At 37.2% G+C, this 19,941-nt stretch overlaps 1 protein-coding gene across 1 annotated transcript in view; it reads left to right on the top strand.

Moving 5' to 3' along the window:
• LOC101863473 (very-long-chain (3R)-3-hydroxyacyl-CoA dehydratase 3) overlaps window positions 1-19,941 on the top strand; it is a 25,741-nt gene extending 5,800 nt beyond the window's left edge. The window contains exons 2-10 of the mRNA XM_005089671.3: window positions 3,821-3,937; window positions 5,280-5,453; window positions 5,943-6,012; window positions 9,103-9,213; window positions 10,771-10,898; window positions 12,480-12,592; window positions 13,329-13,435; window positions 14,507-14,638; window positions 16,173-19,941. Coding sequence (XP_005089728.1) covers window positions 3,821-3,937; window positions 5,280-5,453; window positions 5,943-6,012; window positions 9,103-9,213; window positions 10,771-10,898; window positions 12,480-12,592; window positions 13,329-13,435; window positions 14,507-14,638; window positions 16,173-16,264 — 1,044 coding nt within the window. The 3' untranslated portion in view covers window positions 16,265-19,941. The remainder of the gene's footprint in view (window positions 1-3,820; window positions 3,938-5,279; window positions 5,454-5,942; window positions 6,013-9,102; window positions 9,214-10,770; window positions 10,899-12,479; window positions 12,593-13,328; window positions 13,436-14,506; window positions 14,639-16,172) is intronic.

Raw genomic sequence — 19,941 nt, 5'->3', positions numbered from 1 at the left:
CTATATGTGGGTCATCCATATTTTGCCGACCTTTACAACCCCATAACTTTTTTATTTATGAACCGATTCTTAAAATTCAAGAAGCATAATTCTTAGAATTGAACATTCTTTCTTAGGTACCAAAAAAAAGGGCTAAAGTGAAAATTTAAATTTTCATTGGCATTGCTAAACAACTGGCTAAGCATAGAATTTGAGACTCACGATCGGACAAGTGAAAATAGCATGCTTCATGCCACTGTGGTTGGTCATCAAGGTTGACCACTCTTTGCTCACAGTAATATGTCATTTAAACCCATCCAGAGATCATATCAGTTCACTTTAGGGTGGAGGGAGACCATTTATACCGATTTTGGGCCTTAACATGGGTCACCTTAGATTCTTCCCTTGGTCCGTCGGCTAAGATTCCCTCGCCTAAGAAAAGATCTCACATTTTCTTTGCTCCCGAGCTACGGGATCTTAGAGACTACTTACTGTATTTGACATGTATTTTTAACAACACGAGGGGTGCCCCCCGACCAAAAAAAAACCCTAAGGACTTCAGGGGGGGGGGGGGATGGGAAGCGGGAGATGCAGGGTAAGAAGGTGAGTTGAGGGGGGTATAGCAATGCCAATCGTGCCCGTGTTCATGGCAAAATTTTTGCAGGTGTATTTTTGGACCAGATCGGAAGGTGGCTGACTAACTTCCTCAAACTTGTTCGGCGCTATTTCTATGAATCCCCGGTTGGTTATTCCAAGCCCGTTCATTGGTCACTCGAAGTAGGGTAATGGTAGGCGCACGCATCCGATTGGTCTTCTCTCTATTCCCCTGTAACATCGTATTGGGGATATTCCAAGGCAAGCATATCTCGCCTCAAGGTGTTCGCACCACAACCAGAAAAAAGGTTTTTAGTTGTACGGCATGTTAGATTGAGTTGAATTATATTTTATGGTTGGCATGGTCTAAAGTCATCAAAGAATGTTTTGCCTATATTAAGTCACGCTACCAACATATTGTTAAAGATCCCAAGTCGTGAAGTGAACTTTCGCAGAGGTGAACAACTTGTGTTTCGCGCGCTCATATGACCTTAGCAGTTGCGAGCGCCGTAAAACCTTATACTATACATACATAAAGATCCCATGTGGCACACCTCTATGATTGGCCCATATATATATGACGTATTTCCGCCATCTATTTTAGTCATCTTCCGGGGGTTCCCTCGCCAGTTGACTTGATCTCACCTTGGCGGGCCCACTTTGCCACTTAGCGTGCGATGAGCTACGTCATTAGGTTTTATCGCTGACTGCTTGGGTTATGTGTGCACGGGCGCTTGTGTCTTTGTGTGTGTGTGTGTGCAATCGCGCTCGTGTGTGTGAATGTGTTTGTGTGTATGTATGTATGTGTGCATGCGCTTGTTTGTTTGTGTGTGTGTGTGTGTACAACTTTGAGGAGAAGGTAAATTTATGGAACAAAAATTGCTGAATAACAGATAACACAAATCAATACAAAAACACAAACGTCGAGATCTAGTCAACAGTTACTGGCGAGGGAAACCCAAGAGTCTTGGGGGAAACCCCGGAAGACAACAAAAATAGACGGCGGAAGTACGTCATCTATATAGGGCCAATCACAGAGGTGTGCTAGGTGCTTGCTGTAGCTTCATGTAAGTAAAGTGCCCTCATCTCGACACCCTTCTTTCTCAAAATCGAAATATGTACACCAAAATTTTAAGTATAACAAAATAACTACGAAATGAATACATGTGGTAAATCTGACTACTGAAATGATTTCTCCACCCAAAAACACATTGAGTTGCCAAGTTTCTTTCAAACACTCCAAATAATTTCTGAGATTTCGTCGATTTTATGACAGAATCTGCTGTTACGTGGTCCACTTTTTAGGAGTTTTGTCGTATATGTCGATCATCCATGTTTTGCCACATTTTGCTACCCCATAACTTTTTAATTTTTTTTTACCGATTCTTTAAATTCAAAAGGCATACTTCTTAGAATTGAAAATTCTTTCTTAGGTACAAAATAAAAAAATTTCTAAAGCAAAAAATCAATTTTTCATTGGCATTGCTACCCTGTATATCACCATAATTGAATTTTTAGCACTTACGATTGATATTTTGTTGGGGAAAAAAAAAATTTGCAAGGGTTTTAGTGGCATTTCTGCCGCTAAAATTTACGGCAGGTTAGCCCCCTGAAACAGTGCATGTGCATGCAAATCTAAAAGAAATTTACCCAGTGCTGTTTTTATGATAATAAACCCATGAACCTATATAATATACTCGTGCGCATTGGCTGATTTGGAGATACTCTAGACCTGCCATCATACCTGATTGAACTTGATAAAATCTGAATTTTTTTCTTGAATTCCATTTCCGTCAAATTGTATGCAGCTTATCATAATGTTATGAAAATACACATTTTTGTTTCCATTTATTTTGCAGTAGTTGTGCAACTTTTAAATTGCTCAAAAATACACATTTTGCCATGCGTTATTTTGGGTGTATTTGCTATAGGCCTACACTTTTATTTGCCACACTCAGTTTATTATGTAGTCTCAATCTACTGGGTTCTGAAGACTTCAATTTTTTTCTCAAACTCCTATAATATTTGGGGGTAGGATTCTGGGGAAACTTCTATTTTTGGTCATGGAACGGTTTCCGGGTCAACATGTCTCTTATAAATTTCTGTCTTAGTGCAGGACTTCTTGTCAACTTCAGCTAAAATCTGATGCTTGGGCCTCTATCGTCAGACAATTAAGTATTAAGTTTTCTCTTGTCTGCCGTCATGAAAAGAACCTGGTATCAATAAAGGATAGACAGATGGATAGTACATGCACCTTGTTCAGCGTTAAAGCAAGAGGAAGCAAGAGATTGGCAGTGATGAGTCTTGCAGCTAAAATAAAATTGCTCTTCCTAGTGAGATTATGATTGTGACAATGTAATCCACATTGGTCAGAGCACGCCTCCAACTCTTCTTGTGTAATCCGTGTAATCACCTCCTGATCTTTACCATAACATTCAAACAACCACACATACACACACATGCATACAAACATAATTCACACACCATACAGCCCAATGCAGTACCACACTGTCTTTGATCACACCCCACCACCCATCCCTCCCTCACATGACTAGATTCTCCCATCTTTTATTCAACGATGTCCTAGGTGTCGTATAGTCTATGTTCCATGAACAGTGAAAAGACCAAGGGATTGCTTGATCTTTCTTCTGTGTTACTATACTGTTGTTCTGCACTGGCATACTTTGTTGCCAGCCAACTTGACCTCTGAGGCAAGGTCGAGCCCGGGGCTCACTACCTGCGAGCTCTGGACTTTGCTGACTAATGCTCGTCTGTAATGATATAAAGCAACATGCACTTTATTTTATTTTTCTGTCTCAAAAGTTCAGTTTAGAAATAATCAAATGATCACTCAGAGAGAAAGATCCATTGTACAATAGTATGAGTTTTATGTACTTGAGAAATAAATGATAACATGGTAAAAGAAGCCTTAAGTTTTCCTTCAAGCACTTCGTTGTTATCATACATATACATGTAATATACATTTATTATTTTCCAATTGATTGAAATCAGTGGACCAATAGATTTTCACTTTAGGTTCTAGGTCATATTTAAACTTTCCTACACTGATGTTTTTTAGATTAAACACAGATTTTTTAATGTTATTGTTGATTTGTTCTCGTTTTCCTATCAATGCTGGTATAAACTCTGGAATCCAGCCAGTGCAGGGATACCTTTCACTTAAGGCTATCATTTTTTTACCCTTTTATCTTTTTGACTTGAAGCATGTTTCTTATTATGTTTCCAGAATGTTGATGTGAGTTTAACGGAGGAAACTTTGGACTTCTCTTCTCAAGGACTTGGAGTTAAAGGGGTCAATAATTATGGCTTCCATTTGGACTTTTATTTACCAGTGGATCCTGAGGTATGAATAATTTGCACCAGATTTGCAGCGTACTTCAGTTAGGTTGTGTGAATATTTTTAAGATTACAAGTCAAGGTTACTTACACAAATAAAACATTAGACGGTATGGTAAAAATTACTCTCCAAAACTTTGTGTCTACAGTATTCATGAGCACTTCTAACTATTTCCCTGTTCAAGACAGGCTCATAAATTAGTCTCTCTCTCTCTCTCTCTCTCTCTCTCTCTCTCTCTCTCTCTCTCTCTCTGTCTCTGTCTCTCTCTCTGTCTCTCTCTCTCTCTCTCTCCCTCTCTCTCTCTCTCTCTCTCTCTCTCTCTCTCTCTCCCTTTTTTTTTTTTTAAAGGGATAGTGCGGCAAGTACAGAATTTTGGGATCGAGGCTTTGGGTTTCGCAGGGGAAAGTTGGAAGCACTCTCGGCACCCATCACAAATCCAGTAGTTTAGGCACCTTAATCAGAATGGCAGTAGTACAGGTCCAAAATAAGAAACTAGATCTAGATCTACCAAAAAAATTGTATTTTAGCCAATAGGCTTAGACCTCTGCGGTAAGAGCCGGTATGTCTTCGACAGGTCATGACAACGCGCCTAGCTTTTTTTTTACACGACAGGTCGTTAAAAAGTGCAGTTTTATTTACACAACATGTCATGAAAATAACGGCTGCCTTTCTGTAAAGCTACACTAAGGGGGCTCTCGTGGTCTAGAGGTTAAGGTGTTTGCCTCTCATTCAATATGTCCTGGGTTCAAATCTGGATAGCAACGGGAAAATTTTCTTCTCTAAAATTTTCTTCTTTCACATCCTTTCCTGCTCTCTGGCAATAACAATGTTCTGTAGTCTGCTTTCGTCTCCATTTTCTGCCCCCACCTCCACAACTCTTTTGCCCCCTCTTTTGGGCTCCTGACTCTTTCTGCAGCCTTTTTACTGCTGCTCCTTAGCTCCTTCTTACTGCTGTCTTTGAGCCACACCCCTGATTTAATGGTAGGAAAGATCTACACCTAGCCTTCTCGGAGAAGGGCAAAAAACCTTGGAGGTCCAGTGTGCTATTTGCGCATGTTAAAGATCCCCTGGGGGTCCAAATTGATAAGAGCAGGCTTCAGCCGCCACCCTGGCAAAATTCAAAATTTCCTACCAACTAAAAATGTGTCAGCCGCTCAAATGACCTTATACATTTGCAAGCACCATAAAACACTTACCAAAAAAATAATAAAAAGATACACTAAAAAGTTTACTTTGTGGTGGCTGTCACCAGAGAAGGAATGAGACTTTCCAACAGCCTCTTTTTCATGTGTGCTTAAGTCATTCTGCTATTTTGTTCCTATACATTCCATGGTCTGTTTGTTTCCAGAAAAGCCGCTACAGAAAGACAGATCTTGCTGTTGAATTTCAAATTGAAAAATCAGCAGGTGAAACATGGCCACGGCTCACAGCTGACAGAATGAAACTTCCTTGGTTAAAAATTGATTTTGACAAATTCCCTGTTGACGATTCTGAGGAAGAGAGTGACATAAGCAGCCCTGAGGTTTGTGAAGTGCCATCTTCTGGTATTTTGACAGGGACAGGGACGAAGAAAAAAAATTACATACCCTAAACATCTTCAGATTCAGTCTTTTATGTGCATTTTACTCAATGATTTCAGGCTGAAGAAGAACTTTAGATTTTCTTTATATGTAAATGTTAATAAGGGGAAATTGAGCTGTGAATAATAGACAGCTTTGTTTGACAAGCACCTGCCTTAAAAATGTTATACCTTGCAAAGATTAGATACTTAATTAATGCTCCTCTGAAAAATATAAGTATGCAGCATCTTTCCAGGCATATAACATTGTAACTTAGTACAGGCACACATAAAGCATAATCATGAAATATGAGAGTAATTATGCCTTCTGGGGACAAAAATTACACAGCGGTACTGAATATAAAATCATCTAACGCAGAATAGATGTCACTGACTACGAGAAAGCATACAAAATAAACGTCTGCTGTCATTTGTTTTGTTTCCTTTCTACAGCAAGCGCAGGAAGCTTTGCTTAAAAAAATCACCACAGAGTTTGGAAATGATTCTTCATCTAAAACAGAGAGTGAGTTTTTGTATGTGTTGTAATTCAAGTGGTGCATGAATATCCCACTAATTTGTTTGTCTTCTGCTAAAATGGTTGTTTTATGTTTTTAGGATATGAGTGTTAGTGTTAAATTTCTTTAAGTATGTATTAACATAAACACATTTCTTTTATTATTGGTAAAAAACTAAGAACATAATATACAGTCAAATCTGTGTAAAACGGCCGCCTATTGTCAAGGAGAAAAATGGCTGTATAACACAGGTGGCTGTCTTAGGCAGAACTGATCAAAAAGAAAAAAGCAATTCCTTCTCTTCTGAGGTCCAATGCGGGGCTGGTCTCAGGCTTTAGACTGCCGTGAGGCTAATTCAAAAGGGTTTTTGTTTTCTTTTGAAAAAGGGGCATGGGTGTTGTAAGAAGGGTTTTTTTGTCTGTTGTTGGTTTGTTTTTTGGTTAGCTTTCTTTTTGTTGCTGATTTTGTGCAAGGGTCAAACAAACTAAATACTATGTAAGTAAGACGATGAAGACCGAGTGCCATGGTAAAACAAACACACGGGTTGCCACCACTCGGAGAACGAGCTACGCTTCTGTCACAAGTTCACGTCATTGTCCATTGTTACTTTGTTAAAGATTAGGTAAACAAGACAGTGACGAGTCACCTCACACACGATTTGTGCATGAGGTGTGGGTGGGGCTTATGGGTTATGACGGATCCTGCTTCCCTCACCAGCAGTTGAAAATGTATTGTTAGGCCTGCCCATTGGTCAACTTTGGTAAACATTCACTGGAGGGACTAACAATAATGACAGGCGAATAGATTATGACAGCCCGTCCACAGCGTGAGGGGCAGATTCAAAAATTTATGACAAAGCGTCGGGCAATGAGTGGCCACACCTGGCCGCCTGAGGCAGGTAAATTTGACCGTGGGTTGATAAAATAAGGTGGCCGCGGCTGCATTGGACAGGTGACTGTTTTACACAGTTAAATTATGTAGAAAAAACGCTAGGGGGAAAATGGAAAGTGGCCGTTTGTACAGGTGGCCATATTATACAGATGGCTATCGTTGCAGGTTCGACTGTATATCCATTGGTTTAATTTAACATTGTTTTCTTTAAAAAATTGGAATAGCCTACGATTTTTTGGTTGGAAAAGATTTCGTTGGCCTTTGTCTTAGACTCATAAAAAGCTGACAAATGCATTATGTTTGAAACATACAAGTTGGATGGACATTATAAATAGCTGAAGTTGTAAGAAACTCTATATTTAGTCTTCTTGCCTGCTTTGGTTTTTCAAAGCATTGAATAACATCTGTTTCCAGCTGTCTGATGTAATGGATCTTAGAACAACTATTGAATATGAAAAGTAAAAGATGGTCGTTAGGAAGTAACTTATCGTTAAAGGCTTTTCCTGTTGGGATTTTTTGTGCTCCTAATTATCTAATAAGTAGATACCACGGTCTGAGATGTAGTGGTTAGGCGCTTCGCTATTGCACACAGCAGACCAGACCAGAGTTTAATTCAGTGTGGGGAGAATTTTATCGAGTATCTCAGTCTGTCAGTCTTTCTGCTGGGACGTTGTGTCACTCTCAGTCCGAGTTGACCCAGACAGGCAGGGTTGAGCCTGCTTCCTAATTGATTTAAATCAATCGTGTCGATGGTGGCATTAAAAACACATACAGATTTTTTTTTAATGGAAAAAATGAATAGATGTCCAATGTCTTCCATCATTATACCACTTCTGTTCTGCTACATGATTTTTTTTTTCAATGAATTCCAGTTAGTTTCAAATTTTATTAGCTCATATTGACACTCGTTTATTTGTCTTTACTTTTAAAGGATAACGTTTTTCCAAACTTATCCATCTGGGTGACTGCGAGGCCCGAGGGCCCCAAGAATTTGGGGAAAAAATCGCAGAGCCCCGGGAATTTAAGAAAATCTGTAAATTGCCTCGGGAAAGACTTGGGAAATTACATAAAGTTCTCAAATGTTTAAAAATCAAAGTTAACACCACAGGACAAAAAAACTGAACTTGGAAGCAAAATTTTAGTGTTTAGAATTTTGATTAGAGCTCTCTGGAAAGTGCGCTTTGGTGCAGGCATTGTATGGAATCAGGATCAATCATACTTTGTAAACCATGTTACTGAACCATGTGTTTGCGTTTCATTGGATGTGTGATTGTAAATTATTATTATATTTTAGCTTTCTGTTCAAGATTGGCTGCTTTTCAGTGTCAATGCATTTTGCCCTCCCACACTTCTTACAACTCTCACACGGAATAGGTCTACTTACCCATTCAAGTTTTGTTACTCTGCTTTGCGTTTCAGCAATAATTTTTGTCTTTCACGTTCATTATATGAATCATGACACCCAGACTGGTTTTTGACAGTCGATATTTTGGTTCTGGGCCTTTTGTCAGGCTCAAAGCTGGATTCATTTTTATATAGTTTATAGACCTATGTATATAGGAGAATATATGGTGGAGGAAATATAAATAAGAACAGATGAAATAAGATAAGAAGATAAGATAATACTTTACTTTATTATCCCGGGGGAAATTTCTCTTGGCTGTGCGGGACCGTAAAAACACATGCAGGTATACATATAAATTTAAATTATGTATTACTCTCATTAAAATTCAAGATGAAAAAAGAAGTAAAGCTGACAAAATGTACCTATCACTTCAGATGCACCATTCAACCACATACAGGAATTTAATTACAAGACCTTTAGAGTTATATAGATACAATACATACTCGAAAGAGGAATACACGTTGATGCTTATTCTGACAATAGCCTTATGCTAGATGGTAAATAACTTCTTTTATATCTTTCTTTCTTTGTTTTTAGAGGTACATATCTGCCACTGCGTGATCTGGACAATTTGCGTGGAAGTGTTGTTGACTGGATATAATGTACCTTTGTGAGTGTGTGTGTGAGTGTGTGTGTGTGTGTCTATATACGTACACATAATATACATAATATAACTAGATATGAATATATAAAGTATATATATATATATATATTGTGTCTGTGTGTTTGTGTATATATATACATAAATGGAGCATGCGTTGTCATTGTTATGTAACATGCCTCTGGTTTGGTTTTATTTCAGAAAACATGTCTCTGTCCCAGACCTATTTATTCCTGTACAACTTGTTCCAGTTTGTCGGCTACACCTACATTTTTGTCATCTTGTTGTATCAGTACATTAGGACTGGAGAATGTAAGTTTTGAATTTGTTTATTCCATAAATATCTGTATGTGTTCCTTACCCACAATGATGATAAAGAAAGTTTTGGTATCTGATGTTTGGGGCGTAGAGAAAGCGTGACTAATGCTTGTGGACATTTAAGTCAGTAGGCTCTTAGTTTGTCATGGTTTTCACGTCTATGACAGATTTTTGTATAATCTGCCTGGATAAATATCAAACATGTTAATGAGTAAGTCTAAGCATTGCATTCTAGTGACTTAGAGATGAAGCCAATTCACAAAATATTTGATGCATTCTTCAAGTTTCCTCAATGTCTATCCATCATTTCCTTCATACCTCTTCATCATTAAGCAGATTCTTTTAGACACTCCCCTGGTTTCCCTACCTATTGTTTGTGAACGTGTTTTAGTTGCATTATGAACCTGAACATTAATTGTGGTTGTTGCTGTTGTGTTTTGATACCATAATTAGTTCTGTAGTTGAAAAAAGATTAGTGGTTCTTTTACTTTCCGGAACAACTGCAAAGCATAATATTCTTTACACTTTGGAAAGGTGAAATACTTAACCCCTTGACTGCTAACCATATGCTAATCATATATATGCACCTCACATGCTCGGGAAAATTCCACTGTGTGCAAGACGTCACAGGTTACAATCCTTAATCGACGTTTGTTGGCTTATTGTAAGAGACAGGTCGATAAAACTTATACCAATAGAAAGAGAAATGAAGAGATGAATTCATCTGTTGGCAACAAGACCTGCTGAGAACAAGCCATTATAATGATATAAACAATTTGAAAGTACCGAGACTGAACAAGCACTCCGTCCACACAATGTGTGTAAGAAAGTTTACACACCTCGCTTTATTTTATTTATAACAAAGTTCGCACTTCCTATCAAACTATATGATAGAAAGAGAAATGAAGAGATAGCAAACAACTATAAAGTACTGAGACTGAACAAACATTCCAATTTTACACGTTGGCTCTGTTTCATGCAATGTGTGTAAGAAAAACAACGCACCTCGTTTTGTTTCAGGTTATAGAATCCACGCTTCCCATCAAATATTAAATAAATATTACCTCATAACTAAAACTGTAAGCTTTCAAGGGATTTCACTCCTTTATTCAAAAGATAAAAGAAGCTGAGATATCGATGAAACAAAACAGGAGTTTTAGCTGCTGTACGGGATACTTTTACAGAGCACTGGTCAACGGAGTCAAGGGGTTAATTTCATTCTTACCTTGAAATAAGTTTTTATTTCTATTGTGAAAATTGTACCCCTTTGAACTCTGTAAGGTTATATAAGAGGCAGGGCCTCCAAATTTGATCCTCGTGTCTGACAGAATCAAACTTCTCAGAACAACCTATGTTAAGAACATCCCATTTGGGGATTTGAATCAGGGCGATCCGCTCTGTAGTCCAACATGATACCAACTGAGCTAACATCAGGCCCTTTTGCATATATGTGTCTTTGATCTTAGTTCTTAAAATTCTGTACACAATGTAAGTAAAGCTTTCAATGGCTCTGTTTTATTCAACTTATGTTTCATGTTCTATTGTTTCCAGCTGCAAAGCAGGCTGCTTTCGAAACGACAGGGTCTCAGATGATGGTCTGTCAAATTATAGCAGTATTAGAAGTGATACATCCTATGATTGGTCTGATAAAGTCCAACTTCATTATGTCATTGGCTCAGGTAAGTCACTGTTATTTCAGTCTCAGGTAAAAAAAATTTAATGGAGATGAAAAACTATCATGTCAGTTTTTGTGATTTTAATTTCATTAATTTTTTTCAACATTCACCTCATTCAGTTTGTTTGTTTTTTTACTTAAAAGCTCCATATCATATAAATTGTTTTGTGGGATCGAACTAGATGTTCTGGAGATTGAGCAGAATGATCTTGTTTCACTCTGTTTTTCTCACTTGAAATCTGAAAATAAGAAGAACAAAACCAACATTTCACCCTGAAAGGTAATCTATAGTTTTCTTTAATCAACTTCCTTGCTGTTCAAAGCTCAGTGCGGATAATTTTCTGCTGAAATGGGAGTGGATGGAAAGTTTCCTGTTTTCTCTCAATATGGAGATTATATGGCTTAGACCTTGTAAATGAAAAGAGGGAGGAATTTATCCATACGCAAATTGAAGCAATTTGTCATTAACTGGTGTGTATTTTTTTTTTGGGGGGGGGGGTGGCAACACACCTGTTTTTAATTTTTTGACTCGTAGACGGATGACATTGGACAACTAAAAATATAAGCAAAAAGACAATATGAGTGATGTTGTGTAACACTTTTCACCCACACAGCGCGCAACACTTATCCCCACGGACCAAGATACGGGTGTGGTACACGCTATATCACACCCTCGCCGATCGACGTCCGGTGGGGAAAAGGAATGGCTTCTTACCATCGCCAATCGGCGTCCCGTGGGGGCAAAGTGTTAAATGAAAATGCAGTTTTTACTTAGTATAAAAGATAGAAAAATGTTTTATTACCCTTTGACCCTAAAATTCTATTTTAGCAAGACAGCTCTAATTTCCCTGTGCTCCAGGATCCTGCTTTAGAGGGATGGACAGCAGCCCTTTCCATTTGTACTGTTTTATTTCTATTCAATGTGAATGAAATAAGCTATTCAGTGCCAGATTGAAGAAAGAAGGAACCAAGAGTCTGTGTTATGAAATTTTAAGAAAAGAAATGTGTTTGACGCTGTTTGTGATGAGCTGATCAGTCCCAGCCATCAACATCAGGGATAGGTGCTCAGGTGTGGGGGGTCACGATAGGTTCAGGAGCTCAGGGCTCAAAGGGTTAAGTTAAGAGATATGAATTTCTTATAAAGAAATTGATGTGAGGGATTTCAAATGGTACTTGGCATCTGTTTGTAGCATTTTTTTAAAATCAATTTAGAGTTTTCACACGATAATAATTTTCAGCTGAAAAGAGGTTTTGTTTAATTTCTCATCCTCACTTTTTGGGGGGTTTTGTTACATATGTAGACTTTTTATCAAATCGTTTGTTCAGAATTCCAGAATATTGTTCGTCTTAAACACCAGAGGTTTGGGTTGAGTTGCTGACCAAATGTCAAGTGCCAACCATCCAAGTTTAAAAAGTTAGAAGTTTAAGACTGGGTAAATCTAATATGTATAGAACCAAGAATGCAATAAAATGGATTCTTTTGACAAAGTGCTTTTGCCTGTTTTATGTGAATAGTAGTCTTTACTATTTTTGTTCAAACGTTGTGACTCACATTTTTTACCCCCTTTTTTTTTTTACACCCCAGGTTATGGGAAGAAATTTGATTCTGTTTCTTCTGGTGCTGCAAGAGCCTCGTTTACAAATTTCTCCTATGTGCTGGTACCTCTTCGTTGTGTGGTCATGTGTTGAAGTTATAAGGTGAGATGTTAAAAGTAGAGAAAAGAAACTCTTTTTTTTTAACCAGTAAAATCAGGACTTGAAATTTTATTTCATGTAATAATCAAAAACATTTATTACACATTCACTATAAGGTTGTCTCCCCATCAGTCTTTAATGTCACAATTAGCTGCAATTTGCTATCACTTCTGCGAATATATAGCAAGAATAGTGCCAGTTGTCAGTGTGTTCCAGTGAAAGGGCTAGGATAATTGCTTATTCCACAAGGGGATTTCAGCTGTTTCGACTACTGCTTTCCCTCCTTTCTCCACCAAATAAGTGTCAGATAACATTAGGTCTAGAATTATATTTCAGTATTTTAGAAAATCCAAACCTTACTGGTGCAACTTTGAAACCTGTTTGCATCTGTTATAATAGCTTACAAACCATCTATATTGTATATTTTTGCTCTGTGAACACCTCCACATAGATCTGACATAATGAATAGGTCCTGCCTTACTTTGCCTATCAAAAAGAGAAGTGCAAACCTGCGGTGAAACATTACGCACATACTAGTGGAACAGGTTTATAAAGATGGCTTGTATTTGTGACCTGCATTCTATTTGATACATTTTTAACAACTTTTTACATTTACTTTTTGCTCTTCATGCATACTTCTCTTATGAAGCTTCTAAGTTCCTCTGCACGCCCAGCTCCATTACCATTAAACACTTTGGTAAAAAATTATGAATGTAAATACTCTTATTTTCATTCACAGATATCCATTTTACCTACTGCAAATAGCAGGACTAGAAATCAAAACTCTAACGTGGCTGAGGTACACAATATGGATCCCACTCTATCCCCTGGGTATTCTGATTGAAGGTAAGAATAAAGGACCCACTTTTATTTTCATGACAAATCACAGGAGTTACCAAACAGCAAGAGATAATGTAAGTTTGACCGTGATCATGTCCATTTCAAAAACAACATCAGCTCGTATTTCTATTCAACTCTAATGGGAGAGCAAGTTTATTATTTTCCACTTTGAAGAGATCTAGATCTAGTAATTATTGATACTAGTTGAAATTATAAGTTTGGCATACACTGTGATTTCAATTCTCCAAATCATGATAATATAAACAATAACTTGTGGACACAAGAAAATAAGTCTTCAAATAACAAATGATTCTTCTGTAAATGTGGTTCTCATAATTGAGGAGTCAGATGCAGGGAGAGATGAGCTTATCGTCAGTGCCGCAAGCAATCCACTGAAGTCTGTTTAGGTACTGTTTACATCTGAGAGAGAAAACTACTTTTTGTTGCATTGCTCCTATTTTAAAAGTTATGGAAAGCAAGAAAATTTTGAGACTTGACTAAAGTTTTAAACTGCATTTTGATGATGTTGAAAGGTGGATCTTTCATAGAGCTTTGACAGGGTGTAAAAATGTACGAAAAGTCTCAAAATTTGAACTTAAATGGTTTGCTTGCGGCAGCGACATTATTCCAAGATAAAAAAGGATTAAAATAAATAGGAACTGTGAATTTTGCTTACCTCCAGAGTTGGACAGCTGACAGGAAAACATAGAAGACAGTGATTCGGAAGGCTGTAGATGAGAAAGAAAGAAGAAGACTACCTTGCTATATTTCTGAGCATCTTTTTATTGAAATGATAAGAATACAAAATACAGAACCAAAATTATGGTTCTCAGTCCAACTGTTTCAGTCATATGAACGTTTGAAGACATTGAAAAAAAAATTGTTATTAAGTCGCGAAGCACTATATCCATCCTGCTAGTGCCGCAAAGAGAAGTGCACACTCAGAGGTCTGTGCCAAAAGTTGGATACTTTATAAATAACTAAAATGGTAGTCTTCTTCTTTCTTTTTGACTACAAAGTTTGTTCATATCTTTGTTGTGTATTTACTTCAGAAAATGTTTGGTGTTTATTTTTCAGCCACCATTGTTGTTATGTCCATCTCCTTTTTTGCCGAGACTGGATATTTCAGCATTGAACTACCTAACTCTGCCAACTTTGCATTCTACTTCCCCTACTTCCTGGCAACATATTTAGTCTTAATGGCTGTGGGTAAGTTGCACCATGTTTCATATTGAGAAAAAAACAGAAATGTTTCCCTTAATTAATTCATATCTGACTGCACAGAAGATGTCTTTGAGCCTCCTAACCACGTTGCCACTCATTACCTCTTTTGTATCAAAGTTCTTTCTTTTTTTTGGTAACTACCCAACTATAGCACGTCAAAGTTAACATACCAGTATATATATATATATATATATATACACAAATATCAAATACTGTCGAATTTCAAGGGAGCCTGAAAAAAAATTCCATTTGAGACATTTTCCATCTTGAACAGGGGAATTTATGGAGAGGGGGTTTCAGAGGCCCAGCTGATGGGATCAAGGATTACTTGTCTTGTCAGCAAGCAGTGGTCAAAACCTCACACCTCTTAAGTGCCATCCTTATAATGAAATTATTCTTTTCAAACAATAAGATTTGTGTAACCTGAGAGCAAACATTGACCAACCTTACCCATATGACATACAAGGTCTTGGATAACCCATATGACATACAAGGTCTTGGATAACCCATATGACATACAAGGTCTTGGATAACCCATATGACATACAAGGTCTTGGATAACCCATATGACATACAAGGTCTTGGATAACCCATATGACATACAAGGTCTTGGATAACCCATATGACATACAAGGTCTTGGATAACCCATATGACATACAAGGTCTTGGATAACCCATATGACATACAAGGTCTTGGATAACCCATATGACATACAAGGTCTTGGATAACCCATATGACATACAAGGTCTTGGATAACCCATATGACATACAAGGTCTTGGATAACCCATATGACATACAAGGTCTTGGATAACCCATATGACATACAAGGTCTTGGATAACCCATATGACATACAAGGTCTTGGATAACCCATATGACATACAAGGTCTTGGATAACCCATATGACATACAAGGTCTTGGATAACCCATATGACATACAAGGTCTTGGATAACCCATATGACATACAAGGTCTTGGATAACCCATATGACATACAAGGTCTTGGATAACCCATATGACATACAAGGTCTTGGATAACCTTTCCATATATATTATTGATAAGTGCAAAAGGGTCTATGCTTTGTCTTTTCCAATAGAACATAAATTCTTTCATGTGTGTGATGGTCATGCTCTTCTTCATTTGCAGCTGTATCTTTTATATATGTGTATTTGGAGGGAGGAGGGGGTAAATGATTATCATTTGTTCTTCTGATACTGATAGCATGAGTTCTTTTACCTCTCTAATGTTGTTGCAATGTGCTACATTTTCAGTGCACATAAGGAAAACTATTACTGATAAGTTATGGCTACTCAAGTACAGTCAAACCTGTCTGAGATGACCTCCCATTATCGAGAAGAAAAGTGATCATCTTAGACAGGTGGTAGTCTTGATCAGTGTCAAAATAAAATTATTTTAAAAACACTAAAGGGGGAGGTAGGAAGTGGTCTTTAAAACAGGTTGGACCGTATATTTTTACATGTTTTTCAGAAGATTGTAGATTACAACTTTTTTATTTCAGGTGGCACAAATAATCTGAGTCACATGCGCAACCAGCGGCAGAAGCAACTGTATGGAAAGAGCAGCTCAAAGTCAAAAGTGAAGTCATCTTGAGATGAGATCACAAGTATTAAATTTGCAGATTAATTAAATCCTTCAATCTTTTCCAAGTCTGATTGTACAGTGGTCTCTGCTTAAGAGCATTGGGAGACCAAACAAAAAAACAGGCTTTTATGCAAATTATGGTTTTAGCCTGATTTCATGGGCCCCATTCAGCCTTCAGCTCCTACTAGGTAACCCCCTGGTTTCCAACCTTGCTCTCAGTTGAAATATGAATCATGGGCAATCCTTTGGCGAAAGGAGCGATGTTTGGAGTTTTGAGAAGTTGAGTTTTGTAGGATGTTTTTTTTACCACATGGGAGGAACAGACTGCTGGACCAGTTTTGAAATACTACTAAACAGTTGACCAATTTTGGCATATCTCAAATGTATGCTTAGACATACTGTGTTAGTATGCATTAAATTTTGCTGTCCACAAGTCCATACATACCCTGCCCCCACCATCCCACTATGCACTCGTTCTACCCCGTTTCCTTCAGTTTGATTAAAAATAATCGGCCGAACAGTTACATCAGATCATTTTTATCTGTGTACCAATATATTTGAAAGTGGACAGTGCCATTTAGGACAGAAAGTAGATGAAGGGTGTGAGACTGTCAGTGTTTTTCCATTCTTTCTTTCATCCCATATATATCTTGTTGAATGTCGCATTATAGTATGTATTTGCTGGCCTTGAAGCAGACCTTTAGGCGAAAAAAAGTTATTTCAGTCAACTCAACTAGGTTTAACGGCAGATTCTCATTTTTAACAAGTCCTTAGGCATGTAAATTATAGAGAAAAAAATCTCTTACTTGGTCAAATCAGGCTCTCAGGTGAACCAGTTACACATTTTGTTCTTAGCTGGAGACCACTGTATCTTGTGACATTCTTCTTTATGTCCAAGATGTGAGTAGATAAGTATGCAAAGAGAGTCTCTTGTCCTTTATTTAAAATTCTTCGAGCAAAAATTCTGCTCACTCAGACTTTGAAATGGATTTTTCTGTTTTCTTTTTCCTTGTTATTTTTCTGGGATATATGTGTTTGTGTTTGTCAGTTAAGCATGTTGACATAAATGTCAAGAGGATTTACTCAGATTTTGCAAAGACTTGTGGACCTTCTACTGATGTCATTGCGTGCTCAACATTGAGAAAAAGAAGCCCAGATCAAAACATGACGTACCAAGTTGCAAAATAACTTTCCATTTTTTTTACTTGTGTCTTTCCCATGCTATTGTATGTTGAGTGGTCGATGTATGCTGAAGAAGGCAGGATGGGCTACTGTGAGTGCTTGGTCTGATGAGTAACAAAGAGCATGTAGGTTGTCAGTTTTTGAAGAAAAAAAAAGTCATTTCAGTGAATGTTGTCTTGGTTGGGTTTTTTTACTTCCATTTTATGCTACAGTGGAGCTTGATATCGGTTGGCATTATCAAGGTCAATGTGAACAGCTCTTTCACTACAAGTGATAAAACCCTCCCCTGCCTTTTAGGCCTCCCTTTCAACCCTCTAGAGTGGGAACCTCACCGGCCAGTCTAGACAATCGTTTTTATTGGCTGCTTGCTTATAGCAGTGGAAGGTAGGAGTTTTTCACTGGTCATGTGCAAGTGATAGATCTCATTTGTTTATTATTATGGGCTTATTTAAAGATTCCAGTTGTTTTGTGCCATAAGCAGTCGTCAGATCCATTTTCTAGTCTGGCTTTGGCTTTTTTTCTACCACCCTTTGCTCTATGGCTTTTTCTTATCTTTCTTGTGTTATCTACTGTTTTCGTGTATGACTTTTGTGGTTCTGAGTTTTAAGAAAGATTTTCAATTCCACCAATTGATTTGTTTCAGTTCATTTATGGATTACCATATTTAAGACATTCTTTATTATCATCAATTTCATCTTATGGTACTAACAAAATGTACTAAGCCTTTGTATTCCAATAGATTTCAAAGTTCTATGGTCCTTTCATAACTGAATCTGTTTAGCCCACAGTCTGTTGTTTTTGTGGAAATTTTACCTTGTATTATGGCTTATTATGCGTATTGTTTACCAAAGACGTTTCATTTTTTTTAAAATGTTTTTCCCTCTGTGGCATATTTAGCCGAATCTTCCTCCTAAGTTTTAATTCCAAACTCATAATGGTACAGGCTGAATATTTGTAGCTGACCCTTTTTATTTGAAAATTACTTTTGTCTGGCAGAGGATATGTAGTGATAGGTTTACTTTCCCTGTCCTGTCGATGTCAATCTTGGTTCTGAAAACCACAACTATTTGTGCAAGTGTAGTACGGTACTCTCTAGTTCTCGCAGCAGGCCACAGACGTGAGGCTGGGAACTTCTGATAATGTCCTTGACAAGAAAAGCCTACTTACTAATAAGGAGTAGGACTTTGATAAAGGGCATGTTGTGAAAAATCTAAATTATATATTTTTTAATTTTTTTTTGGGGGGGGTGTTTGATTTTTCTGGAAATTGTATACTTTATGAAAACATGTTTAATCTTGATGAAGGAATTACCCCATCTTCATGACGGTCAACCTAAGTTGTCATTTCTCTAATTTTCTGCCAGTCCAAGTGACTCTATTCAGTTATTTAGTGGTTTGCAGAGTATCTTTTGAGCTATCCCCCCCCCCCCCCTCGTATGAACATGACATGCAGTTGTCACTTTGTTCAAGCCCTCTAAAAGCTTTTTCCAGTTGTGTAAAAGAACTGCACTGTCATAATATCATTATTTAGTGAAGGTGTCATTTTTGTCTTGAGAATCAAGAGTTCCTGTTGCATTGTCAAATTATCTAAGAACCAAAGACTTGATGATAAAATAGTTTTTCTGGTGTGATTTCGCAGTTCTCAAGGAGGCATAAAAATGAGAGATGATATTTATGCTAAATGATTTAAGTATGTTCAGCTCATAATTTTTTAATGATAGCTTGAAATTCGTAATAAGATAGGAATATTTGCGTTTTGTATTATTTCTCTTACAAAAGGTATTGTATGTGTAGACTCCTTGCCAATATGAAATTCATACTCATTTTGTCACCGAAGAGTGTTTCTGACAAGTTTTGTTGGCTTTTTTCTGCACTGAAGCATTAATGAAAGCCTATCAGTATCAGCAGCAAGATTTATTGAAGTGGTTAACACTGCAACAGTTTTTTCCTCTTTTTCTCTTTATATGAGGACCTGAGTTTGTTTATTAATACGTCTGACTGCGGTAGGTCGTTTTATATAAGATTTTTTTTTTTCATTTAGTGAAACCTAATATATTCCTTTAAAAAATGTATGAATAGTTTGAAGGTTTTCAAGTACATTTAGAGTAGAAGAATATTATTTACCAATATGTTGGGGCTTGTTCATCTTCTTCATTTTTATTTTAATTTAATGGAAAGAGAACAATATCAAAGTAGTAATTGTTGGACTTGTTAGTTTTACTTTACAGATGGCAACGATTTGTAAAACAGTGGTGATGATTATTTTTTTCCTCTCTCTTAGATCATAGAACCGTGTGTGTACCAGTACCTCATGTAGACAAGAATTAAATTTGACAGTAAGATTAGTTAGAATATCTCAGTGAAAAGAAGTTAAAGTGCTGCAGGAAGTACTGCTATCTTTTTTTTTTTATCTTTTGTGTTCATGATCATTTATATTATATTATTATTATGCCCCTTCCATATGACTAGGTTTTATGATTACAGAATAAAAAAATACTGAACAGA

Source organism: Aplysia californica, unplaced genomic scaffold (assembly GCF_000002075.1).
Source record: "Aplysia californica isolate F4 #8 unplaced genomic scaffold, AplCal3.0 scaffold00008, whole genome shotgun sequence".
NCBI classification, from domain to species: domain Eukaryota; kingdom Metazoa; phylum Mollusca; class Gastropoda; order Aplysiida; family Aplysiidae; genus Aplysia; species Aplysia californica.
Note: the sequence above shows the minus strand (reverse complement) of the source record. Positions and strands in the feature narration are given on the sequence as shown.